Source organism: Hyaena hyaena, unplaced genomic scaffold, assembly GCF_003009895.1.
Source record: "Hyaena hyaena isolate Hyena2069 unplaced genomic scaffold, ASM300989v1 scaffold_58, whole genome shotgun sequence".
NCBI lineage: Eukaryota > Metazoa > Chordata > Mammalia > Carnivora > Hyaenidae > Hyaena > Hyaena hyaena.
Window position 1 is genome coordinate 3517058 of NW_024080689.1, and position 26165 is coordinate 3543222.

Sequence of the window (26165 nt, forward strand, 5' to 3'; positions counted from 1 at the left end):
CAGCACAGAGCCCGACGCGGGGCTCGAACCCACGAACCGCGAGATCATGACCTAAGCGAAAGTCGGACGCTTAACCGACTAAGCCACCCAGGCGCCCCAACACAAGAACCTGTTAACCCCAGTGAGTCTCTAAGGAATTGAGGGATGCAGAGTCCGGATTTGCCACCAGGCCTCCCACGCGCCCAGGCCCGGTGTCTTGCCTTCCCCACACCGGGCACTGGCACGGGCTTCCCCACCATCCGAGCCCAAACTACTCTGTTTCCCAGGGGCACAAGGCCGGGGCCTGCCTTGCTGCGGTGGCGGGAGCCGGCTGTCACAAATGGTCACTGGTCGCAAATGATCAGGGCTTCCCCAGCCCAAGCGGGGCTGCCCTCACAGGAGCGGTGGGCACACAGACCCCGGCCAGACCCACTCTCCCCAAACGGGAGCTTAGGCATTCACCGTCAGTCCGTTTGCCCGCTGTGCTGGGTTGTCTTCTACAACACCCCTCGCTGAAACTGCAGTTCGCCATCATTCTTTCATTATTCATCCGCCTACCTTGTTTCTGGGACTGAGCTCAGGGCTCGTGCAGGGAGAGTAGATTAAAAAGGGACCGCTTTATGTCCATGTATTGTTTTATACAAAAAAAAACCCCAAAACCCTTTTTAAAAGAGGTATCGTTCTGTACGTGAAAAAACAAAAAAGATGATTGGTTCATTTAAAAAGAGTCCATCGAGGTGCTTCTCGGAGCCTAGTTTTCCCCACCTGTAAAATCAAGACAATACCAACCTCACAGGGCCGTCGGGAGAGGCAGGTGATCACGGGAAGTGTGTAGACCAGTGTCTCTCAGAACACTGTTATGATAGCAAAAAAAAAAAAAAAAAAAAATTGGAAACAACGTAAAAAGCTGATCCTTGAAGGATCATGAACATTTGTCTTCTGTCCCTTTCACATCTGCACTAACTAACCGGAGAGGAGTCAAAGATGGATAAATCTAGAAGGACCAAGAGACCAGAGAGACAGTGGTGGCCACGAGACTTCAACAAGGCTGCGCGGTGGCTGAAGGGTGTCGGTCACGTCAAGGGCAAGGGCAGAGGGAGTCAGCACCCGGTGTCCAAAGATCCCGAAGGTCACCAGATCCCATGGTCAAGGCCTGGCTGACCACGGGGGAGGTGGCCGTGAGCCTGTATTCAGAATGTGGGGACTCTTGGTGTGCCCTCACTGGTCAGAAGACCTGAGTCGCACACATCACCCCTCCACATCCTGATCTTCAGGGAGGCGTTGGACTTGGGGACAACAGGTGCAGCAGAAAGGAGGCTTGAGATGGCAAAGGGGAGCCCCCGGCCCGCTCCAGCTTCTGCTCCCTCCACGCTCAGTGAGGGCAGGGATGCGGCACTGAGGATATACCTCTCTCAAAAACACTGAGCAGCCCCAGAGAAAGCCTGTCATCTATCAACGCGGGGCGGGGGGGGCTGAAAAGCTTTCCACGGTCCTGCAGGAGAGCCAGTGACCACTGAATGCCGCCCCCCCCCCCACAATTTCCAATCAGCCTCCCTATCAGAGTCAAGAACCAGCAGACAGTTGCGATAGGCCTGAGAAATGAGAAAGACAATCTTCCCATTTATTAAAAAAAAAAAACAAAACAAAACTGGAAGAGACAGAGATAACCAGAGGGTTGCACAAGAAAAACAAATAGCCTATAATTGGAAAGCTTAAAAAAAAAAAAAAAGGGAGGGGCAACTTAATGCATGTAGTCTGTGAGCGTTTGTGCTTTTCAAAAGAAAGAGGCATCTGTGTCTGTTTGTCCCTGCACCAACCATTCTGGAGGATTTACAGGACTTCACATAGCAGTGTGTTGTGGGGGGTGGGGGGCAGCTCAGTGAGGGTTTGCTGTGTGTTCTTTTATACTTGTGATTTGTAGGGACGCCCGGGTGGCTCAGTCGGTTAAGTGTCCGACTTCAGTTCAGGTCATGATCTCTTCGTTCATGGGTTTGAGCCCCGTATCAGGTTCTGTGCTGATAGCTCAGAGCCTGGAGCCTGCTTCAGATTCTATGTCTCCTTCTCTCTCTCTGCCCCTCCCCTGTAAGTGCTCTGTGTCTCTCTCTCTCAAAACATATTTAAATGTTATACTTGTGATTTGTAAATTTTGATTGTGTTACCTTGTTACCTAGTTTGTGATATAATACTGAGTAACAGAAATATAATTATTATAGTCAGAGAAATGAGAGAAGAGACTGCATTTTTGGAAATGAAAAAAAAATAAGTATAACAATAAACTTTTAACAAATGTTTACTTATTTTCAGAGAGAGAGAGCAGAGCGATTCCCAGGTATGTTCCAACATGTGAGCGCACAGCCCGGCATGGCTCGAACTCACGAACTGTGAGATCACGACCTGAGCCGAAATCAAGAGCTGGACTCTTAACTGACTGAGCCACGCAGGCACCCCTGCAACAAAAAATTTTCCCTCCTAAAAGGAAAGTACACAAAGCCTTTGAGGACATGAAACAAAAAGAGGGGTTGGGGTGTGGTCAAGGGAACATTATGTCTAACATTTTAATACTTTGCAGGGAGAATACAGTCACATGATTTGTGTAATTAAAAAACTGGGGGCACCAGGGTGGCTCAGTCGGTTAAGCGTCCGACTTCAGCTCAGGTCATGATCTTAGTTTGTGAGTTCGAGCCTCGCATCGGGCTCTGTGCTGACAGAGACTGGAGCCTGCTTCAGATTCTGTGTTTCTCACCCTCTCTGTCCCTTCCCAACTTGAGCGTGGGCTCTCTGTCTCTCAAAAATAAATATATATATAAAAAAAACCCACCAAAAACCCAGTGCATGTAGCAATCCATGGGTAGCACCTAGCACACAGTAGGCTCCTGGTGGTTTCCTTTCCCTCCAGGAGCCCAGGGCTTGGGCAGGCAGCCTCTGAGCCTTGATTGCAGAGGTGGGGCTAGCCCTTGGGTCTGTACTCCAGGAAGCATCCGCTCCTCCTGCTCCTAATTAGAAGGCCTTTTCTTTACAATCATCGAGGGACAAGGTTTCTGAAATTAATTACTGCTTGGTCAGGTTTGACTCACGGAGGGAACAAGTTCATGAGTCAGTGTGGGGATGACCAGCCCGCCCCATTCCATCTCAACTTGTAAATCAGTTGTTGTTCGCAGAGGAGAGACAACCATAAAAGAAAGCCTTTATTGAAGTTTTTCTCTGTGCCGCCTACATCAGAATCACCAGAGGTGCTCGTCAGAAATGAACTTGCCCCCCCCCCCCACGTCTTTTGAAGGAGCCTTGGAAGTAAGGCCCAGAGGTTTGGCTGCCAATCCCCGAAGAAGCAGGTGAATGCAGCAACGTCCATCATCTCAGTCTGTAAATAGATTATTTTTCTTTAGTTCAACTTCTATTTTGGGTCTCCCTTCTACTGCTTGCAGAAAACACTCCCTTATCCATTTCCAGGTGAACCCCGTCATCCCACGCCACCAATGACCTAAACTGGGGGGAGCCCCTTAGCACCACAGCATAGGTGGCTTGCCAGGGTGGGCTGCGCAGTGAGGCGCCTCTAAGATAAATCCTCCTGGGTCCCCACCTCCGTGGATCTTACAGGCCCTCATTTCCACTCTTGTGCCGCTGCCCCCAGGACCCAACAGCAATGTGCCAACTTTCCAAGCCACACGCCATGGCCTTGGCTCCCCAGATTTATTCTGGGTTCCGTCCCTTCCATGTCCTCCGGATTTGGCCGTTGGGGAAAATGAGGATCACTCCTAAAGCACCGTCTAACATCTTGTCTGGTCCTCCATCAGCTCCTCCTCCCCGGCCAGTGAGGGGTATCAGGGCCGGTGGGGGTGGGCCTGTTTGTACTTCCTTCCAACTTTCCCTGCCTTAGACCCAGACACTGCAGCTTTTGAACTTAAAAGCCTGGAATTTGGCACCTTTATTCTCTGGCTAGAATATAGAGTCGTCTCAGGGCTGAAAAGCAAAAGCTAGCACCCCACCGAGCCATCTGAGCCTTCAGAGAAGCTGCTCTTTTCTTCCTTTGCACAGAGGCCGAGCCACCCAGACGTCCTCTGTGTCTGTGCCGGTGCGCAAGGACCGGGCGGGTGGCTTCTCCGGGCCGGGGAAGGAGCGAGAGCATCTTATCTTAGATCTGCTGTGTCCCCACACCCAGCACGAGCTCCCTGTTCACTCACCTCCCCCAGACAGCTGGGAAATGACACCTCTGGTAACGGAGCCAGTCCCCAGGCTTCGCGGGGAGGGGGTGGGGCGCTGCATTAGGGAGGTTCTCACACCAGGAGGCCTGGGTGGGGGAGGGAAGAAGCTGGCTCCTGTTTGTCTCCAGACCTAGGCCAGCAGCCTCCCTCTGCTCCCCTTCCAGGGATTCAGCGAGCACCCCCCCGCAAGCCCCCCCGCCCCGCCAGGGCCGTTATGCCTACCCTAAGACACATCCTTCTTCGCTTTTGACGCTTGCCTTGACCCGGCCCACAAGGTGGTCAGCTCATCTGGTCCCATCTTCTTTCTGAAGGTCCAGGCCTGCCCGGGAAGAGGGGACTGTGTGCAGCCGCTGTCGGCTGTTTAGAGGGACCTAAAAAGACCAGTCAGGGTCGGAAGGGGACGTGGATAATCCCTTTTCATATTCCAGATGAAGGCATTTTAACAAATATATATGTAGTGCCTACAGCTGTCATATATTTGGGGTCTAGGGACAGGTCAGGTCACACCTGTGGGGCTGATCCGCGGGTAAAGTAGTACAAGGTACCTGGGCACTGCACTGGGCAGTCCATGCCTACTGTCTTTCCCCCAAAGAAAAACAAACAAAAGTCCCAAAGCCCCCTGCTGTCGCAGCCTGGGACCAGAGGCTGAGCCCTCCTGTCGCCTGGGTAGCCGACCCGACTCTGTGACGGAGCTGGGTTTCGGCCCGTCTGCGGGTCTGCGGCCACCACGTGAAGGAGCCCTGCGGGGAAGCCCGTGCCCTCTTCCCTGGCCTTAACCTTGCCCTGCCTCAGTTGGGCCGGCCCGCAAGCACCCCTGGTCTGAGCCCCACACCCTGCAGTGACTTGGTTGGAAGAGCCTGCCTCTTCTGCTTTTCTTCACACGCCGCTGCTCAGCGGCCAGGTGCCCCAGGCCTCCCGGGAGCCCGGCGACCCGCGTTGCCCCTTCTGACTTTCCACCCCAGCCCCCTGCAAAAGCTGAAGCTGGTCGTTGGCGTTGGGACCCGGGGCCTTAGCGGGGGCTGGGTGTGTGGAGTGCTGACTGGTTTACGGATTTCGCGGGTGGGCGAGGACGTGGCTTGGGGTTCAGGGGCGCTGTCAGGGGCAGGGGGCAGCGGCGGGGGTCGGCTGGGAGGGCTGCGGCCAGACAGGGCGAAATGGCGGTGGGCGCAGGGAGTCGCAGCACCCGGGTTCGGGGCTCACGGTGCAGCTGCAGGTGCGGGAGCGGGGGGGGGGGGGGGGGGGGGACTTGCGGCCCCGCCGGCCCCGCCCCCACCGCCCGGCTCTCGACGCGTCGCCCGCCGGCCCCGCCCCCGCCCGCAGTGCCCGGATGTGGGTGACGTGCGGCCGCCATCTTCCCGTCCCGGGCAGCCAGCGCCAGTCGGAGCCAGCTCGAGCCGCTGCCGCTGCTGCCGCCGCCGCCGCCGCCGCCGCCGCCGCCGCAGCCGCCGCCGCCGCAGCTGCCGAGTCGTCCTCCCGCCGCCCCCGCCATGTGAGTCGGCCGCCCGCGCCCGCACCGGGCCTGCCTGCCTGCGCCGGCCGCCGCCCTTGGGGGCCGGTGCGGGGGGCGCCCGGGGTTCGGCCCGCGCCCCGACGCTAGGCCGGCGCCCGTGACTGCGCGCGGGCGGCTGGAGAGCGCCGCTCCCGGGCTGGCCGCGGGGGCGATGGCCACGGGATGGAGCGGACCCGGGGTCCGCCCGCCGCTGTCATCGCTGCCTCCAGTCATTTCGGGGCGATCCCGGACCTTGTCTTTGAGGTCGCCCTTATTTGACAGGCGGGGAAACTGAGGCCCGGAGGGGGGAGGGGGCCCGACTCAAGGTCACGCAGCTTGCCGGCGGCGGGGCCGGACGGAATCCAGGGTTCCCGTCGGTGGATGGATGGACAGGAGGATGGGCGGAGCCCTGGCCGCGGGGCCGGTGACTCGAGGCCCTGGGTCTTAATCCGCCCCTACCCCTTAGGTCGGCTACCGCTGCCACCGCCCCCCCTGCCGCCCCAGCTGGGGAGGGAGGCCCCCCTGCGCCTCCTCCAAACCTCACCAGTAACAGGAGACTGCAGCAGACCCAGGCCCAGGTGGATGAGGTGAGTGTGAGGGGTGTCAAAGGCAGTGGGAAGGACCCCGGGGGTTGGCAGACCGGTGTGGACGCCCGTTTTGGGCTAGAGGTGGTGAGTCTGTGAGTTTGGGGACAAACAGACGCCCCTTCCCTGGTCACCAGGCACTTGCAGCGGCCCTGGGGCGTTAGTCAACCTTGCTGTCCCGGGGTGTTTCGGCCCCGGTAGGTGTGGCCGGGGGGATGGACAGGCTGCTGGAGGCTCAGCACCCAGACGGTGCTGCTGTGACATCTGGCTCTCAGCGTGCCCCTGATGTGTGCTCCTTGCATGTCCCCAGGTGGCTAGGCGTGTTCTCTGGGTGTCCTTGGCGTGTTAGCCCGGCCCCCCCGGGGTGCATGTTCCCTTTGTGGGTGCATGCTTGAGGAGCGCCCTGGCTGAGGCGGCCTTGGCACACCCCCTGCCTCGTGGGCCCCTCCCCCCAGGTGGTGGACATCATGAGGGTGAACGTGGACAAGGTCCTGGAGCGGGACCAGAAGCTGTCAGAGCTGGACGACCGCGCAGATGCACTCCAGGCAGGGGCCTCCCAGTTTGAAACAAGCGCAGCCAAGCTCAAGCGCAAATACTGGTGGAAAAACCTCAAGGTGAGGGTGGAGGCACGCAGCAGGGGGCTGCTAAGAACTGGTGGGTGGCTGGGGGTGTCGTGGTCTGTGTCGCCGACCCCCCCTCTCGCCCCCAGATGATGATCATCTTGGGAGTGATTTGCGCCATCATCCTCATCATCATCATCGGTGAGTAGGGCAGCAGTGGCTAGGGCCCTTTCTCTGGAGAGGTTTCCCCTTCTAGGTTTTGAAGGTCATTAACCTAGATTTTACTGCTCAGCAGAAAGCGTGTACAGCTGCCGACGGCAGCTCTGTTTTCATCCAGAGCCCCAAAGCTCGGTGGTGTTCCGCCTGCGCTTGGCCTGGTTCTAGGCAACTTTTGTTAAGATTTTTGGAAACGGGAAAGCCGGTGGGGCCCCACGGCTCCCTTGAGGATAGTTTTGGGGCCTAAGAGCCCAGTCTGGGGACCCTGGAATTGGGAAGTGGGAGAGCAGGCGAAGCCCAGGGGCTTGAGACGCGGCCGGGAAGCCAGACACCCTGCTGTTGGAGCGTTTGTGGGCCCAGAGGCCCAGAGGATTAGGAGCCTGTGGCCCCAAGGCCATACCATGGACTTGAAGAGACCTTGGAACCCACCAGTCCAGCCCCCTGCTGTCCAGATGAAGAACCTAAGGCCGAGAGGGCTGGGCTGTGGGGGGTGGGGGGGTGGGAGCAGGGCCAGGCCTGACACACTGCTTTCGCTCTCTCTCTTTCTCCCCTTCTCTCTTCTTCCTTTTCTTTCCTTCTCTGCAGTTTACTTCAGCTCTTAAACCCCCGAGGAGCCCGCCCTGCCCAGAGAAGGGCCTCTCCCCACCTCCTCCCCATCCCCAGCCGCTCCCCACCTCTCAGCCATATCTTCCAGCCCCCCCTCCCCTGGATCCGTGTGTGTGTGTCCCTGTGTGTGGGCCCCCCCTGTAAATAGCCAGCTGTTATTTATACATATATAATATTATATATATTTGGTCTGTTTGTAGTTTTATTACTAGAAGATTTTTCCGGTTGTCCTGAACACCCCTTCCTGAAGTTCCCACCCCTTCTCTTTTCCTCCCGCCCCTTCCTTCCCTCCCTGACCAGCCCCTAGTCCTTTCATTTGCATCTGCTATGCAATAGTCCCTCTTCCTCTCCTCCTTCCCTTGGATTTAGCTGATCCTTCCTCCCACCCTGGCCTTCCCTGCACCCCCACCCCCCCAACAAAAAACAAAAAGCAACTGTCCAGGCCTCCCTAGGTGCATCTTTGCATCGCCCGGGAGGCCCTGAGACTGGCCCCACTTGGTCCTAAGAATCCCAAGGTCTTCTGGGAGCTTCCAGCATGTTAAGTAGCCTTCATTTACATACTGACATCCTTTTTGGTTTCCGTCTCTTTCTTTCCGTCCCCCCTTCATTCTTTCAGCCCGTGTTGCTTTTTTACTGAGACGCTAGTCCCCACGGTCCTTGTATCACTTTCATTTGCATGACGTTACTTGCAGGGGGTGGGAGCCCGGGCTTTTGGGGAGCCAGGCCCTTCTGGCCCCCAGAATCTCCCCCTCCTAGCCCCTCTAGTCCAGTTTGCCTCCCCTACCCCCATTTTCCAAACCTCTTGTCCCCTCCTCTCCCTACCCCCCACCCCCCAGCTGGTGTGGAAGTGTCTCGGAGTTCAGTGTGTCATGATGGACCAATAGTTTTGCCACTCGGAGTCTCTCCCCACATTCGTGCTCCCCAGTTTTCATGTGGGGCACTCAGCCGACATTCCCGTGGGGTCTCCCTCCCTCCCATCCGCCTGATCTGCCGCCTCCTCCTCCTCCTGCCTGGAGAGTTTGGGGGGTGGCCACAATCTGACTTTTGGGAGAGATGGCTACCAGTGTGTGGGGGGTCATCACTGCCTTGGGGAGGAGTGGGGGCAGGGCAGAGAATCCCCCCAATTCCTGCCTGAAATCTGGCCCCACCCTTGCTGGGGGTTGGACTGAAAACTCCCCTCCCTCATTTGGGGGGGGCTGTTGCTCCCACCACTGCCCAGCTCCTCTGACTGCCCCCCTGGATTCAGGGTGGGGGTACGAGTCACTGCCAATGTGTGTATGGGACTTGCTGCAAGATGGGGATTCTCGCCCCTCTCCAGGGCAGTCGAGCCCCGAGAGTTGTCTCCTCCTTAGGTGACGTGATAGAGGAAGGGTCTAATGGCTTTCTAAATGGCACAATTTTAGGGGTCTGAGGGTACAGCCCCTTAACCTGCTGGAGGGGACCCCCAAACTCTTTCTTCCCCCCACACTCAAGGTTTCTGTGTGGAGGGGGAGCAGGGAGATCTGAGCTGTGGTGTGACAGGGTAGGGAGAGATGCTGGGGGTGGGGGTGCTGTGTTCTAGACCCCCCCATATTATCCCAGTGTCCCCTGCCCCCCTTCCCTCCCCCCATTCCCCCAATTCTGTGACGCATCCAGATTGTGAAAATGTACAATAAATGTGTAATGAGTAACCAGCTGGTGTGCGTTCTAAGACTTTTTCTTAACCAGTGAGGAGGGTATTGGGTGCGCAGGTTTAACAGGAAAGCTGAGAAGATTGACTTGGAAAGGACCGTACTTCCCTGGAGGGCCTGACCTTGGGCACAGCGGAGTGTGATTCCCCGCAGTGGCCACGGGTGGGCACCAGGCGCTGCTGAGGGGAAGCGGTCTTGACCCCCCGGGTCAGCCTGGAGGAGAATCTGGAGGCTTGGGCTTCCCAGCTTCCCTTGTTTTTTTTCCCCGGGAGGCCTGTTCCTGCTCTTTGTTCCATCCCTTTCTACCCCTTGATTTAATTCCCGGATGCTCTGCGTTTGCTGCCGTGGTCATTTACTCCATGGACGACTTCAGCGAAACATCCCATTCCCCGGGGTGCCTAGCACAGAGCCAGCATCCAGAAGGGGTTCATAAGTACTTACAGAACAAATCGGCTGAGAGAGACCCAGCAGAGTGTGGTATGGAGCGGGCCACAGACTGGCCTGCCCCCCGTGCCCCCTGTCTTAGGATTGGTGACTCTAGACCCCACGCTGAACTCCCGTAGCCTCCAGATCCCTGACGTCCCTGATGCGACACCCTAGCATTCCCCACCCCAGGTGCCTCAAAAACGAGTGGAGGGTGTTAGACCAGCTCTGGAGGGCCCGCTTTGCTGGGCTGCAGCAGGAGGGTGCAGCAGTGCGGGAAATCTACACAGGGTTTCCCAGCTTGTCTGCCGAGGACGCTTTTACAAATAGACGTTCCAAGAGGCCCAGGTGACTTCTAACCAGGGACACAGTCATCACAGTAATGGCCACCATTTATTTCGGGCTTCCTGTGTTCCATAAGGTGCTCAGGGCGTATTCGCCGTTCATCTACTGACTCCTTTCCAGGTTTAGGGTTCTCGTTCGCCCTAGGACCCACCTTCTTTATAGCGTCAAGGCCCTGGGCTGAAATCTCGGCCCCCTTACGGACAGGAGTGTTAACCCAGACGGATTATGTAACCTCCCTGGAGCTCAGTCTCATTTGTAGGGCGGAATAATAGTAAGTGAGACGGTCTCCGGGTTTGTGAGAAGCGCCTGGCTCGGTCCACAGAAAACCATCGGGAGCCATCCGTCATCTTCACCACTATCCCCATCATCACGCGGCGCTGAGATCTGCAGACCCCGCTGAGGCCAGCACCTTCCAGCTTCCGGGGCCTCAGGGACCCAGGGCCCGAGTGCCAGCGCTGGGGGCGCTCTTGTCACGCCCGGGACAGCTCGGCCGGGTCTCGGCACACAGCTCCCCCGCCCGCAACCATCGCCACCGCCGCTCACATCTGCGCCTGCGTGCAGGTCACACTCGCTGCGCCTGCGCAGACGCCGCAGTCTTCGGTACGAGTGTCGTCAAGGAAAATCCCCAGCTTCCAGGTAAACAAGTTGCCGCGTGAGACCGCCGGCACGTGTCCTCGACAGCTCCGAGACCTCTCAGCCTATGAGGAAGTTCGGAGGGCTGGACTGGCGTTCGAGTCCCCGAACTAGGCAGGTCGGAGGATGCTGCCACAGCCAGTACGAACTCCCGAAGTGGATGGGGGCGTGACTTTCCGGCGGGCTCCCAATCAGCGCGCCGGGGCGGCCCCTCTCTCACGTGGAGCTGTCACTGCGGGTTGGCAAGCTGACCAATGAGGAGATGACGGCGGCGGGAGGCGCCAATGGTGGCTGTGCGAGGGCCGGGCGGCCGCACGCGGCGCGGGGCATGGGTCGGCGCCCTTAGGCCAATGAGCTCGAGGGGCGTGGCCGCGCGGCCGGGGGGCGGGCCCGTCGGAGCTGGTCCGGGGCGCTGGCGCCCGGGCCGGGAAGCCGCCGTAGCCTCCCTGCGCGTGCGGAGGGTGAGTGCTCGCGCGCGGGGGGAGGTGGGCGGCGGTCAGCGCGCGCCTCTCCCGGCGGCTGTGTTCTTTCAGGGGCGCTGTCAACGGAGTTGGGGGAGGGTCGTGCGAATGCAGGATCGCCGCAGTTGGGAGCTCTGACGGTTGGCGGGGAGTGGGAGCGCGAACTCCGCAGCCCTCGACGGACGAGGGCGGGAGGCTGGGACACCGGACACATTCCTCAGCGCCCTAGGTACCTGGATCCCGACTGGTCCAGGGGTTCCTGGGAGGGTGGGGCACGGCGAGGGTGGTGTGGGGACGGGGATCCCTGAAGGTGGGTGGGGGCCGTCCCAGTGCTTGGCTACTGTTTGCATAGGGCGCCTTAGGCACTTGAAAGAGCGGGACTCGGGGGCTGGAGGGAGGCGCCGGTAGGGCAGGTGCTAGAGGGTGGCGAGGTGATCTGCGTGACTCCGAGCCAGTCCCATTGGGGCTCAGATGGTCTTTCTCTTGTCTAAAGAGGAGGGGTTGGGCCTCGGAGCCGCCCCCGCCCCCGGGAGTAGAGGTGGAGTACAACTGTTGAGTCCTGGGAGGGAGGACGGTGTTGTGCAGATTGTGTCTGCACGCGTCATCTGGAGCTCCTGGGGGTGAGCAGGCACCAACGGGGTGCTTTACTCTCTGCACAAACAGGCCTGAGGTTCGTAGGAGACCCCGGGGCTGGTGGCCGCTAGGGTGACCTCAAGGACTTTGGGAGCATGTGTAAACCCGGGCTGAGATGACTGGGAGCATGTGGGGAGTGCAGACCGAACGTCTGAGACCGGGCCCAGGGAGCGGAGGGACTGGATGGAGCCTGTGTCCCAGGCACCAAACTTGGAATCGGCTGGATATTTGAGAGGCCCGGATTCCCAGGTTCCCAAAGGATAAGACGCCAGAATGACAGGACACTATCAGAGCTCAGATTTGGCCCCAGGGCTCCGTTTGTTAAGAGCCTGAGAACATATCAGGAGGCAGGTTTAGTAACTCTGTGGAATGGGGATAATAATACTCATCTCACGGGGTGGTGCCGGGGATTAAATAAGAGAATATACTGTAGTCCTTAGCACGATGCCTCATGTTTTCGTGTGTGTTTCGCTAAAAAAAAAAAAAAAAAGGCAGTAAGATATCAAAACAACAGCGACAGGAATGCTGTGGTTGGGAATTATATTCTCATTCTCAAGCTTCTGCGCCAAGTGTTGGTGACTCCCTCCCCATTTCCCTCTTCCCGGTTCTTCTGGTCGTCAGGCACCAGCCCAAACCCTCAATCCACCCGTGTATCCCTCTTGCAGGATCGAGGCCCCAGGCTGGGCCACTTGCTCTGTCCTAGTTTGATTTCCTCATCCTAGACCCATTCTTCTCCCTGCCCCTCCTCCTCTCCCTCCGCTGCCATAGTAACGAGAGATTCCGGCTCAGAGGGGGGCCTCGGGGAGGGAGCAAAGGTGCGCGTGCTCTCGCAGAACCTGGGCCTCCAACTTCCCCGCCCTAGCTCTTTGGGACTGGGCCAGCAGATGTGTACAGTTTGGGAGGGGGGGGGCGACGGGGAAGCCAGTGCCAGCGGTGCGAACGAGCCGAGGGACGGGCGGATGCGAGTCTCGGGGAGAGAGCCAGGCGTAGGGGCGGGGGACCCCTTCCTCCTAATCCTCTCTCCAGGAATCCCTGGCTTTGGGACAGGATGGCTGTCTTTGGCTGGGGGAGGCGCCCGGGCTGGGTGCATGTCCTGGGCCACCGGCCAAGAGAACATGATGTTCCCAAGTGCGCTGGCCGCCGCCCTCTCGGGCTGGCCGCCTCCCAAACCGCTGCCTTTCCAGCCTCCCTGTCCCACATTCCCCGGCTGCCTCGCTCCGCCCTCTTCCTCCGCTTTGACGTCACCGCTCTCTCCCGCCCCCTCTCCTCCATTGACGGCAGCGGGCCCCGGTTACTGTGGGGACTGTGAGGCGGGATGACCGGGGGCCTTGAGAGCAGGTGGGGGCTGCTGGGGCGCTGGACCCCTTTGTAGAAGCAAAATGTAGATATGGAGGTGGGGGTGGGAGAGCCCGCATGGCCTGTGTCAGCGGGGATCACACCCAGATCCCAGGGGAGACCTGGAGAAGAAGAGAAACCGTGTTTCCAGAGGAGAGGGGTCTGAAAAGGAGTCAAGGGACTGGGCCACAGTACCTGGCTTCGGGGGGGTTGGGGGGATCCGGGAGAGACGTTTTCAAGGGGACGAGACCGAGAATCCAGGCCCCTGAATCCTCTGTTTTCCCTGTTTTTGGACTTTGGCTTTTTCTGGGTTATTTTATGACATCCCTGTGTCCCAGCTTTTCCACGGAGCCCTCCCCCTGCCCCTCCACGGGGAACACCATTGTTAAGGAAGGCTTAGGCCACGTGACAGGGAGGGAGGGCACCGCCAGCCGATTATGTCAGCATCAGCTTGGGGCCCCTGAGAGGAACTACTTCTCAGTCTTAGATGGAGGGGGTCTGTCACTGCAGATCCCCCCAGCCCAGCCTGGCACTTTAGTTCCCCAAATTAGGACTCTGTGTTCTGCTCTGCCCCCTCCTTGGGGGCGGGGGGGGGGAAGCATAATTTTCCAGCACGTTCTCCATTGCTGAGGCCGCTTCCCTTCCTCCATCTCTCCTTGTTAACAAAATCACCGTGTTTATAGAGCATCTACCATGTATCAGGTTCTGTCCTGGGGGCTCTGGGGAAAACACAGAGGTGACAGATGAGGGCCTTGGCTTTCTCTTGTCCCAGTTGTGGGGATCTGAAGCCCTTGACACTGCCTGTGTCTGTCTAGGGTCCCAGCTGGTCTCTTCTCTCAGCCACTGGCTTTGTTCCCTGTAGTCCTGGCTTCCTGGCCCCCACTTTTGGGGCAGCCCTAACTGTGGGTGGCTGCATCCTGAGGAGAGAAGCAGCACTAGTCACCACGTAGGCTGCCCGGAGACCTTTTCTCTGATTGGGTACAGAAGTACCTGCCATTGTTTCCCTTTACAGCCCTTATTGGCTCTGGCTGCCCCTTCTGTTGTTTGCATCCTGCCCTGCACTCCATCCCCTATTACGCGGGGACCCTCAATTGTCATTCTCCCAGCCGTCCACAGAATTTGAAGTGTCAGAGTAAGGGGCTGGGTAAAATGGCTTTATTGTGATGACAAGGCTGGGGAGAGGAACGCGGGAAAGGCCAAGCTGCATGTCTGTGTGGCCCGCTCCTCCCGGGGACCAGCCATGTCATCTAGCTTGCCCTCCCCCCCTCCCGCCCGCCCCCTCCCCGCCCCCCGAGTCCGCACTCCTCTGGCAAGGCCAAGGTGTCCTGTTGTGCTGGGCTGGACAGTTCAGGAAACAGACATCTTTAAGCACCTACCGTGGCCCAGGCATTTTCCTCGAAGAGGGGCAGCTCACGTCCCCTCCCCAGCCTTCCATTATTCACTGTGCAAGGCGTCCGGCGCCCATTGGCTGGTGGCGGTGTCTGGGGCCCCTCAGCTCAGCGCCAGCACCCAGGTCCACGTGCGCCCGTGTGTGTGACACAGCCCTGACCTCAGTAGGGGCCAGTAGCCAATCAGGCGCCGGGACGAGATCCCCAGCCAATCGGGGGCGGGGCCTGCGGCTCCGCCGGCAGGAGGCCAATGAGGGGCAGTGCCTGGCATTATGCAACCCGCCTCCTGGCCCCGCGAAGCTTCCACTCGGCTGAGGGCTGCAACGGCGGCGGGCAGGAGGCCGGAGGGCGCTCGCGCGGCCAGGTAGGCATCTCCAGGGCCACCCGGGGATCGGTCTCCCGCCCCAAGTCGGACCGCCGCCACCTCCAGCCCGATGCGCCGCCTTCGGCCCAGGCGCGCAGACGGCTCACCCGCAGTCCGCCTTCCTTGCCGCTGCCCACCCCCTCTCTGCCTTCGGGAACGTGGGTGTTCCTCGCAACCCTATGCTGGCTGTCCGCGCTCCTGATCCTCTTACCTTACCTCCGGCCTTGACCTCTCCTCCCAGCTACCCCGGCCCCACGTCCGACCCTCGGCAGGCCTGCCGCCGCTGCCTTCCTTGTCACTCGGGGGTCCCTGGTTTTGCCCCGGCACCGGGACCCCTTCAGGTTTTACGCGCTGCCCGCGCTCCCCCCTCCAGGCCCTGGCCCTGCGCCGGCCGTGATGTAAGCCTGGTTCGGACTGGAACATCCCGTTCCCGGCGCTAGTTCCTGCTGTTGGCCACAGCCTTCCTTTTTCTCCTGGCTCTGGGGGTTGGGGGTGTGGTTGGACGAGGAGTAGGGGAAGAACTGTCCGCTGGCGGTTGGTTGTGCGTCCCTTGCTCAGGGCTGAATGTGTCCGCTTCGAATGGGGGCGGAGTGTGTCGGGGCGGGGGGTAATCTAGAAAAGTAGAGGACCGAGAGGATTCCTGAGTCCCTGACAATGGCAGGTGCCGTCTTCAGTCCTGGGGGTCGGGCGAGGGTGCGGGGCCCGGAGAAGGACAGGCTGCGTCGTCTTGACCACAATGACCGGGATGCAGGCGAAGGCCAGGCTTGTGGAGCTTTTGCGCGGAGGGCGGTGGCGGTTGTGTTTTGCCCTGGGGAGCAAGGCCAGCCCCTGGGAACCCCGTGGGCAGCCCTTCTTCTTATTTTCACCGAGCCCTCCAGGGTGTGGGGGTGTTTTAGAGGTGGGCGACCCCCGGCCGCGCCCGCCAGTGTGGGAGTGGGTCGATCCCTGGGCTCCGCCGGGAAATGGGGGAGGGGTCGCCTCTCCCGCCCTCCCCTGGTCCCTCCAGCAACCGCTGAGCTCAGCTGCTGACGTCGGTTTCCCTGGCGACCGCGGCGGCGGCGGAAGCGCGTGGTGGGGCCGCGCATGTCCGTGCGCATGTGCAGCGGGGGTGGCGCCGCCCCCGGATAAAATTAGCCTGGAGGCCTAAATATAGGCGGCGACGGGCATACCCCCTGCTCTGAGGCCTTGGAGTCCCGCGCGGAGTGGGGGCCTGATGGGGATTTGAGGATGGGAAGCGTCCAGGATTTGGTTCACGGCCATAGTTCTCGTCAAATACTCAGGCTCTTCCTTTCCCAGGCCACGCTGGCGGGGGACGTGGAGGAGGGCAGGAGAGAGGCCCCTTCCCACCTGCGGACCGCCAGTGGGGATAGGAAACAGAACTTACCCCGGGGCTCCCAAGCCTGGGTCCTAGGGGCCTGGGAGCCGACCCGGGAGAGTCTGAGTGAAGCCAGCAGGATTGTAAAGTTAACCTCCCCCCCTTCTCCCCGCCCTTCTTCTTGGTCTCCCTGTCCAGGTACTGAGTGTGATCGAACTTCTCAGTCCTCAGAGCCTTGGATCTCCCACCTCACTCCCCCAGCCAGGCCGCCAGGCCCCCCCGTGCGCGCGTGGTGGCCTCTCCGCCTGCCCTGTTTCCCCCTTGCCCTCCCCATGACCCAGACATGAGTGGCCCCCTAGAAGGGGCTGATGGGGGAGGGGACTCCGGACCGGGAGAATCCTTTTGCCCTGGAGGGGCCCCATCCCCCGGGCCGCCGCAGCACCGGTCCCGCCCCGGCCCCAGCCTTGCTGATGACACAGATGCCAACAGCAACGGCTCCAGCGGCAATGAGTCCAACGGGCCCGAGTCCCGGGGCGCTTCCCAGCGGAGCTCGCACAGCTCCTCGTCTGGCAACGGCAAGGACTCGGCCCTGCTGGAGACCACCGAGAGCAGCAAGAGGTGTGCTGGCGACAGGGTCTTGGGGGGCGGGGGGGCGGGGCCCCTGCTCCTGGGCGCTTTCTCACTGTGGGCCTGCTGCTTCTCCCCAGCACCAACTCTCAGAGCCCATCCCCACCCAGCAGCTCCATCGCCTACAGCCTCCTGAGCGCCAGCTCGGAGCAGGACAACCCGTCTACCAGCGGCTGCAGGTTCGTGGGGGTGAGGGCCAGACAGGAGGGCTGGGGGCTGGGGTCACGATCTGGGGCTAAGAGCTGTACCCCTCCCTCCCTGTGGGCCCTGCAGCAGTGAGCAGTCGGCGCGGGCGAGGACCCAGAAGGAACTCATGACGGCTCTGCGGGAGCTCAAGCTTCGGCTGCCGCCCGAGCGCCGGGGCAAGGGCCGCTCTGGGACCCTGGCCACGCTGCAGTATGCTCTGGCCTGTGTCAAGCAGGTGCAGGGTGAGTGGTGCCTCCTGGGAGGGCCATGGCCAGGGGCTGGGCCACCAAGGGGTGGGGGCAGCTTCCTCACTAGATACCTCACCGCCTCCGCCCGGCAGCCAACCAGGACTACTACCAGCAGTGGAGCCTGGAGGAGGGTGAGCCTTGTGCCCTGGACATGTCCACCTACACCCTGGAGGAGCTGGAGCACATCACATCCGAGTATACGCTTCGCAACCAGGTCAGCCGCGGCCCGGCCCCTCCGTCCCGACGCGCCTCCCGTCCTCCCTGGCGTGGCTCCTGAGTCTACTTTTGTCCTCTCTTTCCGGCCCAGGACACCTTCTCGGTGGCGGTCTCGTTCCTGACGGGCCGCATCGTCTACATCTCCGAGCAGGCGGGTACACTGCTGCGCTGCAAGCGGGATGTGTTCCGGGGAGCCCGCTTCTCCGAGCTCCTGGCTCCCCAGGACGTGGGTGTCTTCTATGGCTCCACTGCCCCCTCTCGCCTGCCCACCTGGGGCGCCGGGGCCTCAGCAGGTGAGGTCCCCAAGTGCTTGGGGGCGAGGGGCCAGCAGTCCCACGAAACCCCTGCTCTGAGGGGCCAGGGAGGAGGTGGGGGGCTGTCCTCAGTGCCCTCCTGGTCTGTTCCAGGTTCAGGCCTCAAGGACTTCACCCAGGAGAAGTCCGTCTTCTGCCGTATCAGGTAGGTGGGGGCAGAGCCCCTCCCACCATCCCCACCCCCACTGCTTTGCTGTCTGGTCCATGACCTTGAGGTGAAGGGTAGGTGACCCTCCACGAAGAGTCACTCGTGCCTCTTTCTCTGCCTTTCCAGAGGGGGTCCTGACCGGGATTCAGGGCCTCGGTACCAGCCATTCCGCCTAACGCCATATGTGACCAAGATCCGGGTCTCCGACGGGGCCCCCGCGCAGCCGTGCTGCCTGCTCATCGCGGAGCGCATCCACTCGGGTTACGAAGGTGAGTGGGCGGTGGGCCTGGCCTGGCGGGCGTGGTTGGAAGGGTGATTTCTCTACGCCCATGGGGAGGCAGGATGTGAGTCTGAGAGGCAGGTCCCAGTCCCTAAATCTTGGAACAGAGAAGGAATCTTAAGGACGAAGGTTTGAGTCCGCTTTTAGTGGGGGGAGAATTGGGTAAGCAGCCTGAGCTAGGAGCAGGGAAAGATGAATGCTTTGGTTCTGTTTCACTCTGGGTGGGGGGTGGGGGTGGAGGAATGGTCTAGACCATCTCTGCAGCCTAGAGGATCCTGTACAGAGCTGTGGGGAGGCCTCCCAGCAGCTTGGGCCCCAGGCAGCCTGGGGGTGGCGGGGGACGAGACGCTGGTCCGTTCTGGAGAAAACCCCGTGGCTTCACTCTCTGTGCCCCAGCTCCCCGGATCCCTCCCGACAAGAGAATCTTCACCACCCGGCACACACCCAGCTGCCTCTTCCAGGACGTGGACGAAAGGTTCGTTCAGGACCTGGAGGGAACGGTGGGGGCGCCCGGGCTAAGGCCACGGCTACTCTCTGATGCCCCCTCTCCTTGCAGGGCCGCCCCCCTGCTGGGCTACCTCCCCCAGGACCTCCTGGGGGCCCCAGTGCTCCTGTTTCTGCACCCCGAGGACCGGCCCCTCATGCTGGCCATCCACAAGAAGAGTGAGTCCTCTGTCCCGCACTCCCTCCTCCGCTGCCCGCGGGGCCCCTCTTGCTGTGCTTGCGGCTGTCCCTCGGGCCCCGGTGGCCTGGATCTCCAGCGGGCGGCCCTCTGCTGTGCCGGGCTCTGCCTCGGGCCGACCCTCCCCTCATGTCTCCCTCCTTCAGTCTTGCAGTTGGCCGGCCAGCCCTTTGATCACTCCCCCATCCGCTTCTGTGCGCGGAACGGGGAGTAAGTGACCATGGACACCAGCTGGGCCGGCTTCGTGCACCCCTGGAGCCGCAAGGTGGCCTTTGTGTTGGGACGCCACAAAGTGCGCACGTGAGTGGGCCGCACCCCAGAGCTGGCCCTGTGGGCTGGGACCGTGCGGGAGGGGGCGGGCCCTGACTTACCCTTCTCCACCCTGCAGGGCGCCCCTGAATGAGGACGTGTTCACTCCTCCGGCCCCCAGCCCAGCTCTGTCTCTGGACGCTGATATCCAGGAGCTATCTGAGCAGATCCACCGGCTGCTGTTACAGGTGAATGTCGAGGGGCGGGACTCGGAGCCGAGGCAGGGGTGGGGGGCGGGGCCGGAGCTGAGGCAGGGGCGGGGGGCGGGGCCGGCAGTGGAGGGGCGGGGTCGGAGCTGAGGCAGGGCGGGGGCGGGGCCGGGAGGGGAGGGGCGGTGCTCCGAGATGAGGCAGGGATGGGGGTGGGGAGCAGGGCTGAGACCTCTAACCAGGTTCTCTCCCTGCCTCAGCCGGTGCACAGTCCCAGCCCCACGGGGCTGTGCGGGGTCGGCCCCGCCGCTTCGCCGGGCCCTCTCCTCAGCCCTGGCTCCTCCAGCGATAGCAACGGGGGCGACGCTGAGGGGCCTGGGCCTCCCGCCCCGGTGAGTGTCCCTCCCCTGCTTTGCCATCTCGTGCCGCGTTCCCCTGTCCAGGCCCGGTTCCTGTGCCTTTCCCTTCCGGTCGTGCTCACACCGTGGCCCCAGTGCCTCCCCACCGGTGCCCTTCGTTACGTTGTGCCCTGAGCCCGTGACACTGCCTTGTTCCGTCCTGCAGGTGACCTTCCAGCAGATCTGTAAGGACGTGCACCTGGTGAAGCATCAGGGACAGCAGCTTTTCATCGAGTCCCGCGCATGGCCCCCGCCGAGGCCCCGCCTCCCTGGTGAGTGGGTGTGGGTGTGGGTGTGGGTGTGGGTGAGCCTGAGACTGGGGGGGCCCCCCCGACCTTCACCCTGACCTTCACCCCAACCCAGAGGAGCTTGTCTCTCCTTTTTTCTCTCCATGGTGCAGCCACAGGCACCTTCAAGGCCAAGACCCTTTCCTGCCAGTCCCCAGACCCAGAACTGGAGATAGTCCCTGCGCCAGCCCAGGCCCCACTCACCTTGACCCCTGAGGAGGCGGAGAGGAAAGAAGCCAACGGCTGTTCCTACCAGCAGATCAACTGCTTGGACAGCATCCTCAGGTCAGGCAGCCCTGGAACCTTCTCCCACTTGGGCCCTGGCTCCCACGCTGGCACCTCAAGCCCCGCCCTCATGCCCTCTGGCACCCCGCCCCACAGGTATCTAGAGAGCTGTAACATTCCCAGCACGGCCAAGGCCAAGCGTAAATGTGCCTCGTCCTCCTCCTGCACCACCTCTTCAGCCTCCGATGATGACAAGCAGAGGACAGGTCCGGTCCCTCTGGGGGCCAAGAAAGGTAAAGACCCGGTGCACGCCCTGCCCCCTCTGCCCCGCCCGGCCCACTGGCCCCGGGTCTCTGCATTTCTGCCTTCAGGGCCCCCACCTCACTCTGCCCCGCCCCCTCCCAGCTTTCAGATTTGCGGAGTCCTCTGTCCTGTCCGTGCCTCCCCCACTTCCCTGGGATCCCCCCTCCCAGCCTCCTGGGGGTAACTGGTGCCATCTCTCCGCACAGATGCGTCGACAGTGCTGCCCGGGGAGGGGGCCGCCCCACAGAAGGAGCCGGTGGTGGGAGGCGCCCTGAGCCCGCTCGCACTGGCCAATAAGGCAGAGAGCGTGGTGTCCGTCACCAGTCAGTGTAGCTTCAGCTCCACCATCGTCCATGTGGGAGACAAGAAGCCCCCGGAGTCGGGTATGGGCGCGGAGTGAGGGGGCTCCGCTCGGTCCCCCAGCCAGACCTCCCTCCTGCCCGCCCGTCCGTCCCTTCCCCGTCTGGCCCCTAACGGAGAGAAGGAGGTCTCCTAGCTCGGGGCTGCTGCTTGCCGTCCAGCCCCGCCGGCCTTCGCTGCTTTGTTTCTCCGTATTCTCACTGTCGGTTCGCACACCAGGTCTGGGGTGGGGGGTTCGGCTCCGAGGTGCTGTCCACAGAGGGACCAAGGACAGGGACTGTAGGGAACCCCTTAAGGGGAGGACGCGTGAGGGGAGGGCAAGGAGTGAGCTTCCCTTCTATGGGACTGTCACTGGAGGGACTAAGTGTTCTCTCTCACTCTGGGACCACTTGGCATGGAGAAGAGGGCTCAGACCCAGTCTTCAGCAGGGAGGAGGCCAAGGGGGCCACGGAGGGCACAGGCTGGGCTGTGGGGCAGAGGCCAGGGGCTGGCGGGGCTGTTGGACGGGGAGGTCGTGGATGTACTGACCCCTGAGGTGACTGCAATGACCTTTTCTCCCGTCTCGCCTTCCTTAGATATCATCATGATGGAGGACCTGCCTGGCCTGGCTCCAGGCCCAGCCCCCAGCCCAGCCCCCAGCCCCACGGTAGCCCCCGACCCGGCCCCAGATGCCTACCGCCCGGTGGGCCTGACCAAGGCCGTGCTGTCCCTGCACACACAGAAGGAGGAGCAGGCCTTCCTCAGCCGCTTCCGAGACCTCAGCCGACTGCGTGGACTCGACGGCTCCTCCCCGGCCCCCTTGGCCCCTGGCGAGCGAGGTAGCCGCCCAGGACAGCCCCGAGCCTCGCCCTCTGCCCAGTCCAGGACCAGACGGTCGGGGGTGGGGGGCGGGGGGGTCTTGTGGGAGACATTCCCGCTCCAGGGACCCCGGGCCCTGCTTAGGGACAGGCCCCTCGCCAGCGTCTCCCCACGGGGCCGGGGCTCCAGGCTACAGCCAGAGGAGGGCAGCCCTGGGGGGTGGCGCTGAGCCAGGCAGGCCGAGTGCCCTGCTCCAGGTGAGCTCTTTCAAGCCCAGCTGGGGGCAGGGGCCGAAGCATGCCCGCTTGTGACGGAGCTGCTGCTGCGTAGAAACCCACGTAGACTGCAGGCCACACACAGGCCAGGCGACCCGGGACGCCTGCTGGGCTCGGGGCTTCAAGGGCGGGATGTCAGCCCTCCAGGTGCCTGAGAGAGGCTCCCCGCAGGCGGACGCGGGACTCCGGCCTGGGCTTCCCCGCCCATCGCGTCAGTCCACCTCAAGCTAGGCCGAGTGCAGCCTCGACGGGCCCGGGCCGAAGCGGCGCCCAGGCTACGGGAGTTTGGGGGATGGACCAGAGCCGCCTGCCCGCTCGTCCGCAGACCCTCCCTGCTTCCCCCCATCTGCCAGGCGTCTCTGTCTTCTGTAGCCCCTCTGCTCCGCCCCACTTGTAACCTTTCCCCTCCCGAGCATCTTTTGCAATAAATCCCCCTGGCCCTGCCTCCTGTGATTCTTCCCTGAAGGTCCCCTCCCCTCCCCTGCGTCCCCTACTTGCTGTGTGACCCGGAAGCTGGACTCTCTCCGGGGCCTTCTACCCTCTCGCCGGTCAGAGTGGCAGGGCTGGGCAGGTGGCAGGGCTGCCGACCCCCAGGCTGAGGCCCTTGCTAACCCTGGTCTCTCCCCACAGGCTGCCACCACGGCCCCGCACCCCCCGGTCGCCGACACCACTGCCGATCCAAAGCCAAGCGCTCGCGCCACCACCAGACCCCCCGGGCCGAAGCGCCTTGCTACGCCTCCCACCCGTCCCCCGTGCCGCCCTCTGCCCCCTGGCCGCCCCCACCAGCAACTGCCTCCTTCCCAGCCGTGGTCCAGCCCTACCCTCTGCCGGTGTTCCCACGAGGAGGCCCCCACCCCCCTCCCTCCGCCCCTGCTTCTGGACCCCCTGCGGCTTTCCCCGCCCCCCTAGTGACCCCCATGGTAGCCTTGGTGCTCCCTAACTACCTGTTCCCGACCCCGTCCAGCTATCCCTATGGGGTACCCCAGACCCCCGCTGAAGGGCCTCCGACCCCGGCCTCCCACTCCCCCTCTCCGTCCCTGCCCCCGCCGCCCCCCAGCCCTCCCCGCCGGCCGGACTCTCCCCTGTTCAACTCAAGATGCAGCTCCCCACTCCAGCTAAATCTGCTGCAGCTGGAGGAGCCCCCCCGTGCGGAAGGGGGTGCTGTTGCGGGGGGCGCTGGGAGCAGTGCCGGGCCCCCGCCTCCCAGTGAGGAGGCTGCGGAGCCAGAGGCCAGACTGGTGAGCACCGACCACCCCCTGTGTTCGTTTACCAGGACCCCCTCACAGCCCCCCTTCCCCTCGCTCCTTCTCCACTTTGCACTTGCACTTTGCACCCTGTCCTCTGCCTGCCTGGCTTCCATCTCCAGGAGATGGTGTCTCAGGGTGGGAGACCCAGGCTGAACTTCTGAAGGAGGCCGCCTGGTCTGTGGTGTAGGGACAGTCCCATCCCAGCCGGTGGCGAGGACGGCTCAATAACGCCTGAGAGCGCACGCGCCTCCTGGGTGGGTCCGGCGTCCCGCTCCTCCTCTGGGCCAGCTCTCTCCTCTCTCATCCTGGCCCCACTGTCACAGAGTGGGGACAGAGGCCACTGGGGCTGGGCGTGTCCCCCATCCAGTGGCAGCACGTGGAGAGAAGCCTGGGTGTTGACCCCTTAATCTCGCCCTGCCCCCCCCCCCCCAGGTGGAGGTCACGGAGTCGTCCAATCAGGACGCGCTGTCGGGCTCCAGCGACCTGCTGGAGTTGTTGCTGCAGGAGGACTCGCGGTCCGGCACCGGCTCTGCCGCCTCGGGCTCCTTGGGCTCCGGCCTGGGCTCTGGGTCCGGCGCAGGCTCCCACGAGGGAGGCAGCACCTCAGCCAGCATCACGCGTGCGTGCCCCCCCCAGGGGAGGGCGGTGCGGGGGTGGGGGGGGAGTCGGGAGGCCGGGCCCGCTTCCCCAGGCCGGTGGGCGGTGGGCTGCAGACGTGGCCCGGAGGGCAGCTCGGGAGGCCTGACGCCGGCGGCCGGGCCCTCCGCTTTGCAGGCAGCAGTCAGAGCAGCCACACGAGCAAGTACTTTGGCAGCGTCGACTCTTCGGAGGCCGAAGCTGGGGCCGCCCAGGCCCGGGCTGAGCCTGGGGACCAAGTCATTAAGTACGTGCTCCAGGATCCCATCTGGCTGCTCATGGCCAACGCCGACCAGCGCGTCATGATGACCTATCAGGTGCCCTCCAGGTGAGGAGTTTCAGGGGCCGCCACCGCCCCCCTTTCGGAGGTGTGGGGAAGCTAGCTCCCCCCTTTCCACTGAGCTTGGGATTTTCTTTCCTGGGGCTGGCCCTGGCCCCGGCCCCTGGGACCCCCGCCCTCACTCGTTCCCACCAGGCTGAGGACAGCTTCTCCGCGTCTGGAACTCCCCGAGGCCGGGTTGAGAGGAGGAGCGTGAGGCTGCGGGTGGCCACCTGCCTTGGAGGGAGAAGGGCCGCCTCACAGACCTTGGGCCTGGCTCTCAGCCTCTCCCTTCTGAACCCCTTCCCCGGGCAGGGACACGGCCTCAGTGCTCAAGCAGGACCGGGAGCGGCTCCGGGCCATGCAGAAGCAGCAGCCTCGCTTCTCCGAGGACCAGCGCAGGGAACTGGGTGCCGTGCATTCCTGGGTCCGGAAGGGTCAGCTGCCTCGAGCCCTCGATGTGATGGTGAGAGATGGAGGGATTGGGCTCAGGTTGGAAGGTTAAAGGCTCAGGGGCCGATCCCCTGCCCCCCATTGACTGTCCTTGGGTGTTTCATCCTGAAAGGTGTTAATTCCACTCAGGTTTCCAGCCGGGTTAGATGGGATTTCATCACCTTAGGCTTTGCAGGCCCGTCCTGGGCCTGTCCCGTGCTGACGGCCGTTGTGATGGTCTCCTAGTGGGGTCCAGATAACAGGGCTCGGTACATTTTTAGTCTTGCTGGTCCATGTGTGTCTGTGTGGACTGGGGTTTCTTTGGGAGCACATTTGGGGGAGTGCTCCTGGGATGGGCTGGCAGGGTAGCTGGATAGGGAGCACCCTGTCTGACCTCTCCGCTCTCTCCCTCTGAGGCCTGTGTGGATTGCGGCAGTAGCACCCGAGACCCCGGCCACCCTGATGACCCGCTCTTCTCGGAACTGGATGGACTGGGACTGGAGCCCATGGAGGAGGGCGGAGGCGAGGGTGGCGGCGGCGGCGGCGGTGGCGAGGGGGAGGGCGGAGAAGAGGCTGGGGCTCAAGCTGGGGCCAGGGCCTCAAGCTCCCAGGACCTGGCCATGGAGGAGGAGGAGCAAGGTGGGAGCCCATCCGATCCAGCCTTACCTGCCACAGAAAATGGCACCAGCTAGACCATGTTTTGAGGCCACCTCCGGGAGTGCATGAGAAGCTTCCTTCTCCCTTGTTCCGCCTCTCCGAACGCAGACATGGCTGGACCAACCGATAGGAAACTGCCCCAGCTTCTCCCGCTTCGGGGGCCGGACCCCCATCGGCAGCCCAGGAGTCGGGGGCAGCCTCTGGCTTCTTAGGGTAGAGGGTGGGATTCTTCAGCTGAGCCCAGCCCGGAGAAGTCTCCTCTCCTCCCCCTGGTGAGGAGACCTTCCTTCTGGACGAGGTTGCTGACCAGCTGCTGAAGTCTCTCCAAACCCTGGCTGAGCCTGAGTCCTGGTCCCGGACGGTTGGGGCTGCACTTATTTATTGGGGGAGATAGCCCTCTCCCACCTCCTCCCTAGAAGAGAGGAGGAGGGCCCGAGGCCCAAGCAGGACCCAGCGGTCCGAACCCCTAGCTGCTCCAGGGTGGGGGACGTTGGTGGACCATGGAGTCCCTGGTGCTGCCCCTCAGGTGGGACCCAGGTGTTCTCAGCTGTACCCTCTACCGATGGCATTTGTGTTTTTGATATTGTGTCTGTTATTTTTTAATACAAAAAGAAAAAAAAAAAAGCCCAGGAATTTGTGGAATGAAGTTTAGGGGCGGGTGAAGCGAGCTCTTGGTGGAGGGGTGTGGCCACAATCCTAGGGAGGTGGCGGCGAGCGGCGAGCGTGGGCGACCCCCTGCCCTGCTTTCCAGCTGGGTCTGTCGTGGGCGGGGGAGGGGGGCGGCTTGCGCCTAGGATTGGAGCGAGCTCCAGCGCGGACAGGTGCCCGACCGAGAGGGACGGGAAGTCACGTGCCCCACCAGGGTCAAG

General features: G+C 62.2%; 2 protein-coding genes and 1 long non-coding RNA gene across 5 annotated transcripts; 2 read left to right on the forward strand and 1 right to left on the reverse strand.

The window, feature by feature from the left end:
• Window positions 1-3166: 3166 nt before the first annotated feature.
• LOC120231435 lies at window positions 3167-5384 on the reverse strand. Of its 3 annotated transcripts, none has more exons than XR_005528325.1 (4): window positions 5011-5384; window positions 4401-4535; window positions 4158-4264; window positions 3167-3337 (listed from the first exon to the last, which is right to left on the reverse strand). It is a non-coding gene; the product is annotated as an uncharacterized LOC120231435 (long non-coding RNA). The 3 variants fall into 3 exon arrangements; XR_005528326.1 differs by having other exon boundaries at window positions 4401-4497; window positions 4724-5384; XR_005528324.1 differs by having other exon boundaries at window positions 4724-5384.
• A 131-nt stretch (window positions 5385-5515) lies between these two features.
• Window positions 5516-9306, forward strand: VAMP2 (vesicle associated membrane protein 2). Its single transcript, XM_039231593.1, has 5 exons — window positions 5516-5667; window positions 6134-6254; window positions 6707-6865; window positions 6961-7012; window positions 7613-9306. Coding segments are annotated over exons 1-5 (351 nt in total). The 5' UTR covers window positions 5516-5665; the 3' UTR covers window positions 7630-9306.
• A 1786-nt stretch (window positions 9307-11092) lies between these two features.
• PER1 (period circadian regulator 1) lies at window positions 11093-25920 on the forward strand. The gene is given in 23 exon segments (XM_039231499.1): window positions 11093-11165; window positions 16399-16818; window positions 16908-17006; window positions 17101-17255; window positions 17354-17475; window positions 17569-17770; window positions 17885-17936; window positions 18066-18208; window positions 18616-18694; window positions 18776-18882; window positions 19048-19201; window positions 19290-19398; window positions 19620-19751; window positions 19924-20029; window positions 20158-20329; window positions 20426-20562; window positions 20779-20955; window positions 21508-21750; window positions 22636-23243; window positions 23685-23871; window positions 24027-24216; window positions 24523-24673; window positions 25056-25920. Coding segments are annotated over 22 exon segments (3876 nt in total). The 5' UTR covers window positions 11093-11165; window positions 16399-16543; the 3' UTR covers window positions 25332-25920.
• The last annotated feature ends 245 nt before the right edge of the window (window positions 25921-26165 follow it).

Coding starts and splice junctions, on each gene's coding strand:
- VAMP2 (XM_039231593.1), top strand. Junction 6,255..6,706: donor CCCAGGCCCAGGTGGATGAG/GTGAGTGTGAGG, acceptor CCCTCCCCCCAG/GTGGTGGACATCATGAGGGT. Junction 6,866..6,960: donor ACTGGTGGAAAAACCTCAAG/GTGAGGGTGGAG, acceptor TCTCGCCCCCAG/ATGATGATCATCTTGGGAGT.